The 18,366-nt window shown below is 40.4% G+C and overlaps 1 protein-coding gene across 14 annotated transcripts in view; it reads left to right on the forward strand.

Moving 5' to 3' along the window:
• Positions 1-18,366, forward strand: part of MTMR3 (myotubularin related protein 3) — a 203,728-nt gene that overhangs the window by 147,603 nt on the left and 37,759 nt on the right. For all 14 annotated transcript variants that reach the window (XR_004002979.1, XM_030582835.1, XM_030582836.1 and 11 more), the window contains 2 exons: positions 12,809-12,905; positions 15,276-15,389. Coding sequence is in view for 13 of the 14 variants with exons in the window: in XM_030582835.1 (XP_030438695.1) it covers positions 12,809-12,905; positions 15,276-15,389 (211 nt within the window). In the remaining variant the exon portion in view is untranslated. The remainder of the gene's footprint in view (positions 1-12,808; positions 12,906-15,275; positions 15,390-18,366) is intronic.

Here is an 18,366-nt window from a genome sequence, read left to right on the forward strand (position 1 = left end):
CCTCTCCTCCAAGTGCTTCAAAATGGATTCCTTGAGGACCTGCGCAATGATTTTGCCACGGACTGAAGTGAGGCTGACCAGTCTGTAGTTCCCCAGGTTCTCTTGATTCCCTTTTTTAAATATGGGCACTGTATTTGCCTTTTTCCAATTGTTCGGGACTCTTAGAGTCTACCTGACAGCTATGACAGCTATAACATCCTTACACCAGCCAGTAGAGGGATAATAAGTGCTGTTCCACCAGACCAATAAAAGATTCCTCAAGGGTATAGTAAACCTCTTCCTGCAACCTCGACTTTCTGCTCCCACGTGGGACCTGAACCTGGTATTGAAAGCACTGATTAGGCCTCCCTTCGAACCCATGGTCACCTGTTCATTTACATACCTCTGAGTGAAAGGAGCCTTCCTGGTAGTGCTTATCTTGGCGAGGAGAATAGGAGAAATATCAGTTCTAATGACATGTCCTGTCTACAGGGTATTCTTTTGGTACAAGGTTACGCTCAGACCACACTCGAAATTCACTCCCAAGATAACCTCCCCATTTCACTTGAATCATTTGATTCACCTTTCAACTTTTACCCCAAGCCTCACCGAGACATCAGGGAGGCTATACTCCACACTCTAGAGGTCAGGAGAGCCCTAGCCTTCTACCTGGATGTGATGAAGGTTTTCAGGAAGTTCCCATGACTTTTCTTCTCCATTGTGGAAAGATGCAAGGGCTCAGCAATATCAGCCCAAAGACTGTCCAAGTGTGTCTCGAAGTGCATCAGACAATGTTATCAAGTTCACAATATAATCCCTCCAGATACTCTTCATACACACTCCACAAGGTTGATGTTCTCATCAGTTGCTTTGTTCAAAAATGTCCCTATCTGAGAGATCTGTAGAGTGGTGACATGGTCATCAGTCCACGCCTTCGCAGAACAGTATGTGATCCCTGGGAACTTTGCCTCTGATACCATCTTCAGCTCCCCAGTGTTGTCATCTGTAACTGACCCAAATCTGGAGTCCAAGCCCTCCAGTGGGGTTATGGCTCAGGAGTCACCTACAGTGAGGTATCCATAGGGACACTACTCAAAGAAGTTACTCAGCATGTGTAGTAATGATTGTTCCTCGAGATGTGTGTCCCTATGGGTGCTTCACAACCTATCTTCCTCCCCATCTTCAGTGTTCTTGTGTATGACCCTGCGGTAGAGAAGGAACTGAGGGGGTTAGCATGCATGTCCTGACTAGCCTCATGGTGGGGCATGAGAGCAGGCTGTGCATGTTGAGGCCTAACAGACACTGCTGCTGAAGTTCTCTGTTGCAAGCACACCTACAGTGTAGCACCCATAGGGACACGCATCTCGAAGAACCATTGTTACTGCACAAGGTGAGTAACTTCTTATTCTGCTAAATATTCTTTATCCAGGGTCATGATCTTTTCTGATCAATAATTGGAAACTGAAATAATAGAAAGTAATAGAAATGAAGACACAAAAGTAGTAGTATTTATAGAATTATAAAATCGTAGGACTGGAAGGGACTTGGAGAGGTCTTCTAGTCCAGTTCCCTGCACTCAAGGCAGGACTAAGTATTTTCTAGACCATCCCTGACAGATGTTAGTCTGTCCTGCTTTTAAAAATTTCAAATGATGGAGATTTTGCAACCTCCTTAGGCTATTTATTCCAGTGTGCTAATGTCCAATCTAAACCACCCTTGCTGCAATTTAAGCCCATTGCTTCGTGTCCTATCCTCAGAGGTTAGAGAGAATAATTTTTCTCCATCCTCCTTGTAACAACCTTTTATGTACTTGAAAACTGTTATCATGTCCCTTCTCAGTCTTCTCTTCTTCAGACTAAACAAACCCAATTTTTTCTATCTTCCTTCATAGGTCATATTTTCTAGATCTTTAAACATTTTTGTTGCTCTTTTGTGGACTTTCTCTAATTTGTCCACATCTTCTCTGAAATGTGGCATCCAGAACTGGACGCAGTATTTCAGTTGAGGCCTAATCAGTGTGGAGTAGAGCAGAATTATTACTACTTGTGTCTTGCTTATAACACTCCTGCTAATACATCCCAGAATGATAAGAAGATAAGAACGGCCATACTGGGTCAGACCAAAGGTCCATCCAGCCCAGTATCCTGTCTACTGACAGTGGCCAATGTCAGGTGCCCCAGAGAGAGTGAACCTAACAGGTAATGATGTTTGCTTTTTTTACAACAGTGTTATACTGTTAACTCATATTTATCTTGTGATCCACTATGACCCCAGGTCCCTTTTTGCAATGCTCCTTCTTAGGCAGTCATTTCTCATTTTATATATTGCAACTGATAGTTCCTTCTTTGTGTTTGTCCTTAATGAATTTCAGCCCATTTACTTCAGACCATTTCGCCAGTTTGTCCATAACATTTCAAATTTTAATCCCATCCTCCAAAGCACTTGCAGCCCTCCCAGCTTGGTATTATCTGCAAACTGTATAAGTGTATGCCCTATTCTCTATGTCATTATCTAAATCATGGATGAAGATATTAAACAGAACCAGACCCAGAACTAATCACTGTTGGATCCCACTTGATAGGCCCTTCCAGCTTGATTATGAACCACTGAAGATTTCTCTCTGGGAATGGTTTTCCAATTAGTTATGCACCAACCGTATAGTAGCCCCATCTAGGTTGCATTTCTCTAGTTTGTTTATGAGAAGGTCATACGAAACAGTATCACAAGGCTTACTGAAGTCAAGATATACCACATCTACCACTTCCCCCCTGTCCACAAGGCTTGTTACCCTGTCAAAAAAAGCTATTAGGTTGGTTTGACATGATTTGTTTTTGACAAATTCATGCTGACTGTTACCTATCACCTTATTATCTTCAAGGTGTCTGCAAATTGATTGCTTAATTATTTGCTCCATGATCTTTCCGGGTATTGAATTTCCCTAGTAGTTCTGTTCCCCGAGCAAGCATGGGTGCAGTCTACCATTAATTTAGAGTATAGCACAGCATTTACTCCTTGATTAATTTTTACTGGTCAAAACTACTTCTCCGAAAGTGTAACCTATCCATCGGAGATCACTGAATCCTATTAATTTTCTCATTTTATCCTTTGTGACAATTTTCTCTTCCCCTGGGTTTCACTTGTTACTGGTTATGGTTGTTTTTGTACTTTAAGAGTTGAATTATAGCTAGAGTGGATTAGTGGCAGACACGTACTAAGTTGGGAGTATAATGGTGGAAATTGCTTCAATACTTTATAATAATAGGAGATATACCAATCTCCTAGAACTGGAAGGGACCTTGACAGGTCATCAGGTCCAGCCCTCTACCTTCACTAGCAGGACCAGTTTTTGCCCCAGATCCCTAAGTGGCCCCCTCAAGGATTGAGCTCACAACCCTGGGTTTAGCAGGCCAATGCTCAAACCACTGAGCTATCCTTCCCTGTTTTATTTTATTTATTTATTTTTTTTATGGAGGTGCCCCAAGGTTTGGCATAATTGGTGTAAGAATGCGAAATTGCACTGAAATGTGTCCAAGTACCAGAAAACAGAAATAAAAGAAATAATAGAAAGTAGAATTCTAAAACATATTAATGCATGGAGCATTAGAATAGATTATGGCTCAAGATCAACTATAAAAATCTGAAGGGCACAGACCCATGAAATACTTGTCTTAATTGTCCCAGTCACAGGAAATATAATCTCAGTTGAGAACCAGGCATCTCAGAAAGAGTATCCTCCCATTCAGAATACAGGGAGTCCCATAGCTTGGAGCTGCATCTGAGCAGAGGAAATCACTGGATACCTTCTGACTAAAAACTAATTCTTTTGCATTATAAGGAAAAATAAGTAACTCCATGTATAGTAGTAGATACAAAATTTTCACTTCTCCACTGTCTGGGATGCTCCATTAGTTACTAAGAGGTTGTCTTCTTCTCACTCCATATCTCACACAGGTAGGAAAACAATTGTAGGCACACTAAGAAAAGTATCCACACTAGCAGGAAAGGTTTTGACACTGTCCAAACTGATGCAGCAGAAGAAAGTTGTTCTTTCCCACAAGGATCTTAAGTTTTTAAGCTAGATGGCTTCAGTCATATTTCCTATTGGCAACAGCTTGGCTATATATTTTCCACAGGTAACAGTGTTTTATGTAAGTGGTGACTGAAATATTGCTCACTATTTGAAGCGTCACCAGATCATAACCACAGACTTCGTCAGTTAAGAAAGATGAATAGCTCATATGAAACATAAAAGCATATTGAAACCAGGAAAACAATTAATGGAAATCTTCAGATCAGTGGTCTATCTAGCCCAGTACCCTGTCTTCTACCAGTGGCCAATACCAGCTGCTTCAGAAGGAGTGAACAGAACAGGTAATCATCAAATGATCCATCCTCTGTCACCCATTCCCAGCTTCTGGCAAACCGAGGCTAGGGACAATTCAGAGCATGGTTTTACACCCCTGCCTATCCTGGCTAATAGGCAGTGATGGACCTGTCCTCCATGAACTTAATCTAATTCTTTGTTGAACCCTGTTATAGTCTTGGCCTTCACAACATTCTCTGGCAAAGAGTTCCAGAAGTTGATTGTGCGTTGTGTGAAGAAATACTTCCTTTTGTTTGTTTTAACCTGCTGCCTATTAATTTCATTTGGTGATCCCACCTAGTTCTTATGTTATGAGAGAGAGTAAATAACACTTCCTTATATACTTTCTCCACACCGGTCATGATTTTCTAGACCTCTTATCATATCCCCCCTTAGTCGTCTCTTTTCCAAACTGAAAAGTCCCTGTCTTATTAATATCTCCTCATATGGAAGCCCTTCCATACCCCCAATAATTTTTGTTGCCCTTTTCTGTACCTTTTCCAGTTCAAATGTATCTTTTTGTGAGATGGGGCATGCGGTATTCAAGATGTGGATGTAACATGGGTTTATATGTAAGCAATATGATATTTTCTGTCTTAGTTATCTATCCTTTTCTTAATGATTCCCAACATTCTGTTAGCTTTTTTGACTGCCCGTGAGTGGACGTTTTCAGAGAACTATCCACAGTGACTCCAAGATCTCTTTCTTGAGTGGTAACAGCTAATTTAGACCCCATCATTTTATATGCATTATTGGGATTATGTTTTCCTATGTGCATTACTTTGCATTTATCAACATTGAATGTCATCTGCCATTTTGTTGCCCAGTCACCCAGTTTAGTGAGATCCTTTTGTAGCTCTTCGCAGTCTGCGTGGGACTTAACTTTCTTGTGTAGTTTTATATCATCTGCAGATTTTGCCACCTCCCTGTTTTACTCCTTTTTCCAGATCATTTATGAATATGTTGAACAGTACTGGTCTCAGAACAGACCCCTGAGGGACACCACTATTTATCTCTCTCCATTTTGAAAATTGTCTCTTTATTCCTACCCTTTGTTTCGTATCGTTTAACCAGTTACTGATCCATGAGAGGACCTTCCCTCGTATCCCCAGGACAGCTTACTTTGCTTATGAGTCTTTGGTGAGGGACCTTGTCAAAGACTTTTGGAAAATCTAAGTACATTATATCCCCTTGTCCACATGCATGTTGACCCCCTCAAAGAATTCTAGTACATCGGTGAGGCATGATTTCCCTTTACAAATACCATGTTGATTCTTCCCCAACAAATCGTGTTCATCTATGTGTCTGATAATTCTGGTTTTTTTTTAAAGCCAATTTGAAGTCAGGCTTATAGGCCTGTAATTGCCGGGGAGCCCTTTTTAAAAATTGGCATCACATTAGTTATCCTCCAGTCATCTGGTACAGAAGCTGATTTAAATGATAGGTTACAGACTACACTTAGTAGTACTGCAATTTCACATTTGAGTTCCTTCCGAACTCTTGGGTGAATACCGTCTGGTCCTGGTGACTTATTACTGTTTAGTTTATCAATTTGTTCCTAAAGCTCCTCTAATGACACCTCAGTTTGGGACAGTTCCTCAGATTTGTCACCTAAAAAGAATGGCTCAGGTTTGGGAATCTCCCTCACATACTCAGCCATGAAGACCGATGCAAAGAATTCATTAAATTTCTGTGAATGGCCATATCTTCCTGGGGTGCTCCTTTAGCATCTCAATCATCCAGTGGCCCCACTGGTTGTTTAGCAGGCTTTCAGTTTCAGATGTACTTGACAACTTTTTGTTGTTACTTTTTGAATCTTTGGCTAGCTGAATTCTTTTTTGGCCTTCCTAATTATATTTTTACACTTCATTTGTTAGAGTTTATGCTCCTTTCAATGTTCCTCAATAGGATTTAACTTCTACTTTTTAAAGGATGCTTTTTTGCCTCTCACTGCTTCTTTTACGTTTTTGTTCAGCCATGGTAGCACTTTTTTGGTCCTCTTACTGTATTTTTTACTTTGGTGTATACATTTAAGTTGAGCCTCTATTATGGTGTCTTAAAAAAATTTCCATGCAGCTTGCAGGGATTTCACTTTTGGTGCTGTACCATTTAATTTTTGTTTAACCAGCTTCCTCATTTTTGTGTAGTTCCCCTTTCTGAAATTAAATGCTACAGTGTTGGGCTGCTGTGGTGTTTTCCCTGCCACAGGGATGTTAAATTTTATTGTTATGGTCACTATTACCAAGCTATATTCACCTCTTGGACCAGATCCTGTGCTCCACTTAGAAGTAAATCAAGCATTGCCTCTCCTCTTGTGCATTCCAGGACTTCCAAGAAGCAGTAATTTAAGATGTCAAGTACTGTAACTTTATCTCTGCATCCCGTCCTGAGGTAACATGTACCCAGTCAATATGTGGTTAGTTGAAATCCCCCATTATCATTGAGTTTTTTATTTTTATAGTTTCTCTAATCTCCCTGAGCATTTCATAGTCACTATCACCATACAGGTCAGGTGGTTGGTAGTCTATCCCTACTGCTATATTCTTATTATTCAGGCATGAAATTACTACCCATAGAGATTCTGTGGTACAGTTTGGTTCATTTAGTATTTTTATTTCGTTTGATTCTATGCTTTCTTTCACATATGGTGCCACTCCTCCACCAATATGTTCTGTTTTTGCTTCCGATATATTTTGTACCCTGGTATTACTGTGTCCTATTGATTATCCTCATTCCATCAAGTTTCTGTGATGCCTTTTATATCAATATCCTCATTTAGTACAAGGTACTCAAATTCACCCAACTTAGTATTTAGACATCTAAGATTTGTATACAAGCACTTAAAAATATTGTCACTTTTTAGCTGTCTGCCATTATGTGATGTAATTGAATGGGACTCTCTTTCATTTGGCTGTTTCTTGTCGGATCCTACCTGTATTTTGTCATCTTCCATCCTCTCCTCTTTGGATACAGAGAATCTCCATTAATGGATCGTCCCCTAAGGAATGTTTCATTAATAAAAAATACATCATTAATAAATCAGGGACTGATAGTTTCCTGATATGGTGACAACTGACATTTATGTGGCACCTTTTGTTTGAGATCCCAAACAATTCAACAAACTGTACAAGATAATATATATATGTCAGGATCTCTTGAGCCATTACTGAAATGCAGTCACCTCTGAGGCTGTATTTAAATAACACAGCAATATGGTAGGCACTTACTGTGTGACCAACAAAATGAACATTCACCCCAGGAGAAGGATGGAATATTTAACAGTATTGCATTGCAAACAATTTGTAATTAACAGTAGTCAACATTTCAAGTAGCTGTGTGAAGTAGAGTTTGCATCAGGTTCTATAGATGGGACTTACATCACAGTATAATATATGAGCTGTTTTCAGGATAGGCATTGCCAGGGGAGATTTGTCATATGACAGTGCAGAAGGCTGAGGAACTTTATGGCCAGACCTTATCCAATACAGGGAAGGTGGGATGTTTATAGAACACTAACTTGAAAATCATTTTCCTCATCCTATTTCTAGTATTATTGTGGGTTAGAACTGATCATCTTTCACCAAAAGTGAGAAGGAAGTAGTATTACAAATAGCCTACAAATTCTGTAGTATAAGGTCTGGTCTATACAGTTTAGTTGCTGGTGTGATTTTAAACTGATTTTTGTTAAACCAATGCTAAATCCTGTGTGGACACTCTTATTTTTATTTAAACCAGGCTATATTAATTTATCTTAACCCAATTTCTCAGAATCACGAAGAAGGAGATCTTTAGGAAGGTACAGATTATCTGGATCTTTCACCACATCAACACTTTCAGAGAAACAGACAACAAAAAATTTTAAGACTAAAGATTTCATTTAAGAGGGAGAATAGAGAATCAGCAATTATATATCACACTGGCAAGTTGAAAACAACAAGAAAGAATCAACCAAAATAAAATGTTTCCATTCTCCGATCGTGGCTCCTGCCACAAGAATTACTGTAGTTTTATTAGCAGCAAAGAATCCTGTGGCACCTTATAGACTAACAGACGTTTTGGAGCATGAGCTTTCGTGGGTGAATACCCACTTCCTCAGATGCATGCATCTGAGGAAGTGGGTATTCACCCACGAAAGCTCATGCTCCAAAACGTCTGTTAGTCTATAAGGTGCCACAGGATTCTTTGCTGCTTTTACAGATCCAGACTAACACGGCTACCCCTCTGATACTTGTAGTTTTATTGGTTGCTCTAAAGGACAATTACCAGTCTGCATCTTGGGCCTGTGGCAGAACTTTTAAAATACTGATGGGTGCATCTAGCTAAAAAATTCTCATTTGTTATCCAGTCAGTCCTGCATGTGAAAACTTTGATGGCCACTTTCTCAAAGCAGCTGATAATTACGTCTGCCTTTTGTAGGGGAGGAATAGCTCAGCAGTTTGAGCATTGACCTGCTAAACCCAGGGTTGTGAGTTCAATCCTTGAGGAGGCCACTTTGGGATCTGGGGCAAAAATCAGTATTTGGTCCTGCTAATGAAGGCAGGGGGTTGGACTTGATGACCTTTCAAGATCCCTTCCAGTTCTAGCAGATAGGTGTATTTCCAGTTATTAGAGTGTGCCACATATTGAGTGTTGTAATCACTGCTCCAAAGAAGAAAGTGTTGTTAAAGTTAAGGGATGAATATGATGGAGACTGCTAGCTGGTTTGATTTCATTTACTAGTTCTCCACCTGCTGGGTTAGAAAAGGTCAAAATTGTAATGTCTGGAATAATATAAGAAATCTGCAGCACCACAGGGTTGCTGGGCTTTACTTTATATGTCAGAATTGATCCTGCTCTGCTATCTGTAATGTTAATAAGGACTTTATAACATTTATTTTCTTCACATGAAATGCAACAAACTCAGAGCATTAGTGCAAATAAAGTTCTATTGAAAGTGATGCTGGAGTCTACCGGACTTCTGCTGTTGTCCCACGTTTAGTGAAACTTCTGCACTTGCCACCGATTCAAAAGACTTTCATCATATACCTGAGCTTACACCTTGTCTGTACAATGCTGTCTTCTCAGGCTGAAACAAGGAATCGAATTGTCAATTTGGGTGAATTACACCTAGTGAAGGAATTGTGAGGAGGGCAATAAGTTAAGTTGTTTCAGGGGCTAAGGGTCCATCTGGGAAGATGAGAATAACTGTCATGGTGTTATACTTTGATCATGCTCCATTTCCTCTGACTGAGCTGTGAAGGGGAATGTGGAGTAGAGCCATTGTGCCTGCTCTGAATCACTCAGGGAAGCCCCTGATGGGATAGATTGCTGGGAGTTGGATTTGTTTGGCTTATGATGCCTGTTATGCTAGTGTAGTAGCATGAAGGAGCTGAATCACAAAGGACAATTAGGCCCAAAGTCTTTACCTTTATGCTCTTGGAAGATCAATATTCTCTAGCTATTGGAGGGCCTTTCTAAGACTTTACCTCTCCAAGGTGGAACCTAGGTAAAGTTTCCTTTTCCTTGATTTGGAAATGAGAGGGATTCTCAGTAGCCTTCGCTTAGAGTGATGCTTGTGTGTTGTCCACCTTTCAGAACAGTCCTAGGCTTGCAGAGCTTAATGTAGTCACAGTAGGCTAGATATCATCAGTCTTCTCCCAAAACCAGTACTTTTCTTTTTGGGGTAGGGGGTGGGAGAGTGCGGGGGGAGGAGATATCCTAAAAAAAATTTTTTTTAAATAACTGCTTGTTAGTTATATGTTGATTTTTTCTTTTAGTTATGACAGTAGGTATCGCCATAAGTCCTCCAGTTGAAGATCAGTTGTAGCTAATTATACACTTCCACTGTTTGTCTTTAGAAAAGAGGCTTAGAGGAAAATTAGGTGAATTTGCTGAATGTTAGTATTAATGAAAATGTAGTGAAAGGTGGACATACATTTTGCATCTGCTTCCTCCAGTACATCTCTTTGATGGCCTTTGTGTCCTTGTTATTCAAGGGCCTGATCCCTGAAGTAGGTGGAAAAACTCCCATGGATTTCAGAAGCTTTGGATCAGTCCTCTACTACTATAGCTTTCTTGATCAGAGTCTGTGTGATGGCAAGCTTTGCAGTGTTGACAAATGATCAGTAGGGACTAGACTGAGCACACGAAACTTGTTTCAATTTTGTGACCTAAAAAAGAGAAATTGCCTTATCAAAAGACCTTTGGTTCCTCTAATCATATATGCTGCCCCAGTTCTGGCTTATAGCTAATGTTTCAGAGAGAGTCAATAAGGTGCCATTATACACCCAGCTGATTTTGTAATACTGTAGTACAGGGAGAAATTTTCTTCCTGTTCCTGTCTGATATTTAGTTTATAACTTGACACATAAAATAGATATTATGGTTTTTTTAATCATAGTGTCAAGTATCAGAGGGGTAGCCGTGTTAGTCTGGATCTGTAAAAGCAGCAAAGAATCCTGTGGCACCTTATAGACTAACAGACGTTTTGGAGCATGAGCTTTCGTGGGTGAATACCCACTTCTTCAGATGCATGTGGTGGAAACCTGCCCCTGGATATTTCCACCACATGCATCTGAAGAAGTGGGTATTCACCCACGAAAGCTCATGCTCCAAAACGTCTGTTAGTCTATAAGGTGCCATAGGATTCTTTGCTGCTTTTAATCATAGTGTAACTGTAGATGTTATGCTTTGGTTGTCTTATACTTTTTTTATTCTAACTAAGCTATTTGCCATTATATTTTTAATTTTATCTACAAGTATTTACCAAGAAGATATAAAAACATAGGTTTTTAGAAGTATGTAACATTAACTTTCATTTTTACAGGTATATAACTATTTTTTCAAGTATTAATGTTTTCTGAATTGTGTAAAACTTGTAATATGTATGGCACTTAATTTTCAATTGATTTTCTCCTCTGTTAATAGATATGTTGTCCCATGATGTAGTGATACAATAATTTAAAGCGTTTGATCATTAATAGACTTTTAGATTTGTTCTGTCTAGTGATGGTCAGGCATTTATTCTATTTAATATATTTTGTAGACCTAGAAGTCTGGAAACACTCTACGAATCATCATCATCTGCACCTTGTATGAAAGGGAAGGGGACTTGTTTATGTACTGTTACCTTTTATCTATATAGACGTTTCTGGCTCTCAGATTCACTTTTTTATTGTCTTGAATTTTTTTCAACTGTATTGAGATACTTTTTCAAAAGATGTTATACAAAAATAAATTGTGAACATTCCAGTTGCCATAATGTATTGATTTAGGAATTTGTTTGGGCCTCATTACAGTAATATCTAAGAATCATAGAATATCAGGGTTGGAAGGGACCTCAGGAAGTCATCTAGTCCAACCTCCTGCTCAAAGCATGACCAGTCCTCAACTAAATTATCCCAGCCAGAATCTGACAATTGTTAATGAATTTTAACCTCAGAACACCACTGTGAGGAAGGAATAAGAAACTGAGGCTCAGGGTAAATTAAGTGACTTGTCCCAAGTTCATACAGGAATGACTGAATTGGGAATTGAGCCAAGGTCTCTTGAGTCACAGGCTAATGCCCTATTGCCTTATCCATTAGACTGGGGTTCTCAAACTTCATTGCACTGTGACCCCCTTCTGACAACAAAAATAACTACATGACCACAGGAGGGGGAACTGAAGCTTGAGCCCACCTGAGCCCCGCAGTCCCGGATGAGGGGCCAAAGCCCGGGTCTCACCATCCTAGGTGGACAGGCCAAAGCCGAAGCCCAAGAGGCTTCAGCCTTGGGTGTCGGGCCTGTAACTTGAGTCTCGCCACCTAGGGCTGAAAACCCTGGGCTTTGACTTCAGCCCCAGGTGGTGGAGCTTTTGCTTCGGCTTTGAGCCTCAGCAAGTCTAACGCCAGCCCTGGCAACCCCATTAAAACAGAGTCATGACCCACTTTGAGCTCCTGACCCACAGTTTGAGAACTGCTGCATTAGACCATCTGTTCCTTCCATCTGGGAATCAGGCAGACCAAGTTTAGTTTATTTCTCATTGATACAAAACTCTCCTGAGCTCTGGAAAGGAGACATTAATAGAGCATGTCCCTCTGTGGTAGATGGTATTCTGGACTTCATTAGAGCATACTCCTCTAAATTATACTTGTTTTTCCTGATGGGTTTGAATCTGGTCTGCTATCTGCGCTGCAGTTTGGTGTTTCCTGTATGAATCTACGGGGACTTAGACTCGATACTGTTTTAAAAAAAAAATAGTTATTCTTTACTGTGTGGAGAGTCAATTATTAAGTGTCATCAAGGGAAACAGTTGTGCTCTTGCTTGCTTGATATGAATTTTTCCAAGTAGGAGTTAAAAATGTATACAGGTGTCTTGCAGCACAGTGCCTGTTACTTTCCTGTTTCCTGAAGAGGTGCAGTGGTGTCTTTCTCAACCTGTTTTGGAAAATAGGAACCTTTCCTTGTGTTTCTGATTTATTTCCTCTGTCTGCCTTTCGTATCCAGGGGAGCATGTAACTTCGAGGTTTAAAAATGAAGTTGAACGGATGGGTTTTGATATGAACAATGCCTGGAGGATATCCAATATCAATGAGAAATACAAGTAAGTTGTATGGATCTATGTAGACTGTTGCTTCACAGCCAAGTGCCCTGTCAAAACACCAATCCTCATGTAGCAGATCACTCTAACTTCTTAAAATTCAGAAGTTCTACAATGAAAGATAATCTGCAAAAAGGGAAAAATAAGCTTATGCCCTTTGTTGATTTATGTATTTATAAAGAATGCCTTCAAGTGGCTACCAAGTATATATATATTTTAAATTAGAGATATCAGGTCTTGATTTTCTGTTCTTCTTGCTGGAAGACTCCTTGGAGGACAGGAGAACTAGAGGGACTATAACATTACAAGAGAGTGAAACCAGACCAAATGAGAAGGGAATTGATTCTTATTCAGACTACTTAAAATATTTTGCTTTTGTTAGCAACTGTTTTCCTCAGACATCTGACAAAGATGGGGAAGAAAAATTCTTTGTGGAAGATTCAAAACCCAGGCTTTTGAACTGAGACCTGAGAAAGTTCCGACTCCAGTTCTCTAGTTTCATAGGAGTCCTCCAACAAAATTAGGGAGACTAAACTAGATATTCTTGACATGTGTAAGGTTTAAAAAAAAAAAAAAAAAAAAAAAAAAGAGGCCTTTTTTATTTATACTTCATAAAGAAGCACAATGAGGAAAAACCGTGATTTTTTTTCCCCTTTGGCATTTTTAGAGTCTGAGGAGTCAATTCAGGAAAGCAGTCCTGTTCAGGAAAGCACTTATACATGTATTTAAGTGCTTTTCTGAATAGAGAGAGACTTAGGCACATGTTTACATGTTGCCCTGAATTGGGGGAAAATGCATGACTTATTTTTTGTAACTACTTCCACTTCTGTTATTGGAAGAAAATATTTTCAGTTCCTTGCAATTTATCTCAAGCTGTGGAAGACATTCTTTATGGGCTCACAATTTTTCTCCTAGAAATCTGCTTAAATTTGGGTGAGAAATGAAACACAATTTTCAAACATTAAAGTAAGGGTTCCCACGTGTTGTCTGTGTAGAGCTGGCAGCTGGCTCATCATGCTGTTTCTCCTTATCTCCTTCTGCTTCCACAGTTGTACAGGCTTTTTGTTACAGAGAAGAGTTAGGCAGCATGTAAAAGCAGCTAGAGACAAAGATGTTCCATCATTCCAGGATTCTGTTTGGTTAGAATTAGAATCTTGCTGTTATGATTCATTCTTGGAAGTTTCTTTCAACCATTGGTCAGCTTGGAGGGGGTAGGGTGAGGAGTGTTGGTATTCTTTTATACCAGGGGTAGGCAGCTGATTTTCAGTGGCACTCACACTGCCCAGGTCCTGGCCACTGATCCTGGGGGCTCTGCATTTTAATTTAATTTTAAATGAAGTTTCTTAAACCTTTTAAAAACCTTTTTTACTTTACATACAACAATAGTTTAGTTATATATTATAGACTTATAGAGACTTTTTAAAAGCATTAAAATGTATTACTGGCATGCGAAACCTTAAATTAGAATGAATAAATGAAGACTCGGCACACCACTTCTGAAAGGTTGCCAACCCCTGCCTTATACTCACTGAGATTCAGTGAGAATCCAAGCATAGTAGATTGAGCTGATCTTCAAAATATGAGTATCCTTTTTTTTGTTTGCAAGTTTGGGTTAGTGGTTAAGTAGTTACCAAAGTTGACATTTATATAAACATCAATTGGTCTAATAATTAACATACTGTAGCAATGAATGGGAACTGTTCACACTTCTCCAAGCTAATCTTAGACATTTTGTGTAATTCCAGCACACATCACTCTTTTCACTAAATTCTAGAGCACAAGATGGCAGCCTACAGGGAAAAGTACATTTCACCAGACCACCACAAATCAATGCAATCCATTTCTTACCTTCTGAAAGGGATTGATAGGTTGATGCATTGGTCCAGTTTTACACATATATCCTCTGCTGACCAACTCTGCGAGACCACAATGACTTCATTCCTAGTGGCTTTGTGATATGAGCTTATAGAAGGGAGTGGAATTACTATCTCTTTGGTATTGAAAGATGAGGAATTTCTCTTCTGTGTTTTGGTGCATTCCTGGCAGCTGGAGTTAAATAACCATTGGGTTATAATTTTCCTAAGGAAACGCTGGGTCAGATCCTCAGATGGTGAAAGCAGCACTGCTCCATTGATATAAATGGAGGTATGCAGACTTACAACTGCTAAGGTTCTGGTCCATTGTATTCTTTAATGTCTAATGAAGGGGATTGTAGCTGAATATATGACTGATCAAGAGCTCACAAAATAGTATGGGTTGTGAAATGAACGGCACTTAGATTGCTTGTATTGTCTTTTATTTTGTATTGTCAGTAGGTTATGTATCTGCTATTTGTCTGCTACATTTAACCCTTTACTTCCTCTTTCCATTCAGGCTCTGTGGTAGCTACCCACAGGAGCTCATAGTTCCCGCCTGGATCACGGACAAGGAGCTTGAGAGTGTGGCAAGCTTTCGGTCCTGGAAGCGTATTCCGGCTGTAGTGTACAGGTGAGACTCCAAGCCAGGAGCATCCACTGTCACCAAACTGAGGACTGGGGCTTTTCAGCAAATAACACCTTAGCTTACTTGGAACTGGGAATCTCAGCTAGTAATGAAACATGCTCAGGGTGTTAATGTGCCAGGGCTCAAAATGAGTGCAAGTAACTACAATGAAGGTAATGAACATTCAATAGATTCTGTAAATTGTAGGAAACACCAGAGCTACAGCAGTGCCTGGTGTCCCTAGTTTCTTAGTATGCATAATCAGAGGGGTGGTGTGGGCATGTATGAGAAGCTTTGCTGTATTTTTATTCCTTGTTACTCTGTAACTCTTCCAGCTATGAATTGCTAATACCTTCACCTCTCAACATTTGTTGTTGCAGAACTCTTACATCAGACTTCAGCGTGTAACTCACCTTGTCAGTTTTCGATTTTTCCCACCTCCTTTTGGTTTTTACACCTCCATACAATAATGGCGACACACAAGGGTTCTGGAAAGACATTAAGTGCTTGTATTGACTGACATTTTAGGCTATTTGTCTCTGGTATATTGATGATAACTTTGTAAATACTGTATGTTTTTTCCTTGTCAGTCTTCCTAGGGCTTATGCAGCATCTAATTTGAGCAGTTGATTGTGTTTGATTAGATATGTTACAGTCCTCTAAATCTCTGTAATGCTCCCTGTGTGGGGAGGAGTGGTAGATATGCTGGAGGGTAAGGATAGGAATAGTGGTAGATATGCTGGAGGGTAAGGATATGATACAGAGCAATCCCATGCCCTGCTACAGACTAGGGACCGAGTAGTTAGGCAGCAGTTCTGCAGAAAAGGACCTAGGGATTACAGTGGATGAGAAGCTGGATATGAGTCAACAGTGTGCCCTTGTTGCCAAGAAGGTTAACGGCATTTTGGGCTGCATAATTAGGGGCACTGCCAGCAGATTGAGAGATGTGATTGTTCCCCTCTATTTGGCATTGATGAGGCCCCATCTGGAGTACTGTGTCCAGTTTTGGGCCTCACTCTAGAACAAGGGTGTGGAAAAATTGGAAAAAGTCCAACAGAGGGCAACAAAAATGATTAAGAGACTGGAGCACATAACTTATGAGGAGAGGCTGAGGGAACTGGGATTGTTTCTTTTGCAGAAGAGAAGAATGACGGGGAATTGCTTTCAGCTACCTGAAAGGGGGTTCCAAAGAGGATGGATCTAGGCTGTTCTCAGTGGTAGCAGATGAGAGAACAAGGAGCAATGGTCTCAAGTTGCAGTGGGGGAGGTTTAGGTTGGATATTAGGAAAAACTTTTTCACTAGGAGGGTGGTGAAGCCCTGGAATGGGTTACCTAGGGAGGTGGTGGAATTTCCTTTCTTAGAGGTTTTTAAGGTCAGGCTTGACAAAGCCCTGGCTGGGATGATTTAGTTGGGGATTGATCCTGCTTTGAGCAGGGGGTTGGACTAGATGACCTCCTGACATCCCTTTCAGCCCTAATATTCTATGATCATTAATAAAGATGTTGAACAAAACCAGCCCCAGCACCAACCCCTGATGCTGCTAATTAGACATCAAGTCCTTGATCACTACCCATTGAGCCCAACAATCTAGCCAGCTTTCTATCCACCCTATAGTCCATTTATCCAGTGCATACTTTTGTAACTTGCTGGCAAGAATACTGTGGGAGATGGTATCAAAAGCTTTGCTGAAGTCAAGATATATCACATCCACCGCTTTTCCCATATCCACAGAGCCAGTTGTCTCATCACAGAAGGCAATCAGGTTGGTAAGGCATGACTTGCCCTTGGTGAATCCATGCTGACTGTTTCTGATTATCTTCCTCTCCTCCAAGTGCTTCAAAATGGATTCCTTGAGGATCTGCTCCATGATTTTTCCAGGGACAGAGTTGAGGCTGACTGGCCTGTAGTTCCCCGGATTCTCCTTCTTCCCTTATTTAAAGATGGACAATATATTTGCCTTTTGCCAGTCATCCGGGACTTCCCCCGTTCCCCATGAGTTTTCAAAGATAATGGCCAATGGCTCTGCAATCACATCCGCCAACTCCTTTAGCACCCTCGAATGCAGCGCATCCGGCCCCATGGACTTGTGCTTGTTCAGCTTTTCTAAATAGTCCCAAACCACTTTTTTCTCCACAGAGGGCTGGTTACCTCTTCCCCATGCTGTGCTGCCCAGTGCAGCAGTCTGGGAGCTGACCTTGTCTGTGAAAACTGAGGCAAAAAAAACATTGAGTACTTCAGCTTTTTCCTCATCATCTGTCACTAGGCTGCCTCCTTCATTTAGTAAAAGTCCCACACTTTCCCTGACCACCACCTTGTTGCTAACATACCTATAGAAACCCTTCTTGTTACCCTTCACATCTCTTGCTAGGTGCAACTCCAATTGTGCTTCCTGATTACACCCTCACATGCTTGAGCATTATTTTTATACTCCACCCTAGTCATCTGTCCAAGTTTCCACTTCTTGTAAGCTTCCTTTTGTGTTTAAGCTCACCAAAGATTTGTCCCCTACACTTTCTGAAAACTTCCTGGATTGTCTGTGCACCGCTGTATTGCTCTCCCAGCAGATATCAGAGTGATTAAAGTCCCCCATGAGAACCAGGCCCTGCGATCTAGTAACTTCTGCTAGTTGCCGGAAGAAAGCCTCATCCAACTCATCCCCCTGGTCTGGTGTTCTATAGCAGACTCCCACCACGACATCACCCTTATTGCTCACACTTCTAAACTTAATCCTGCGACTCTCAGGTTTTTCTGCAGTTTCAAACCGGAGCTCTGAGCAGTCACACAGCTCTCTTGCATACAGTGCAACTCCCTCACCTTTTCTGCCCTGCCTGTTCTTCCTGAACAGTTTATATCCATCCATGACAGTATTCCAACTCTTAACTACAGCGTTAAGTGAGGAGTTACTGTATATCAGTAAAACAGCATGCTTAACAGATACCTATGTATATTGTCGCTAGGGAAACTTAAAGTTAAACATTTTAT

Source organism: Gopherus evgoodei, chromosome 13 (genome assembly GCF_007399415.2).
Source record: "Gopherus evgoodei ecotype Sinaloan lineage chromosome 13, rGopEvg1_v1.p, whole genome shotgun sequence".
Taxonomy (NCBI): domain Eukaryota; kingdom Metazoa; phylum Chordata; order Testudines; family Testudinidae; genus Gopherus; species Gopherus evgoodei.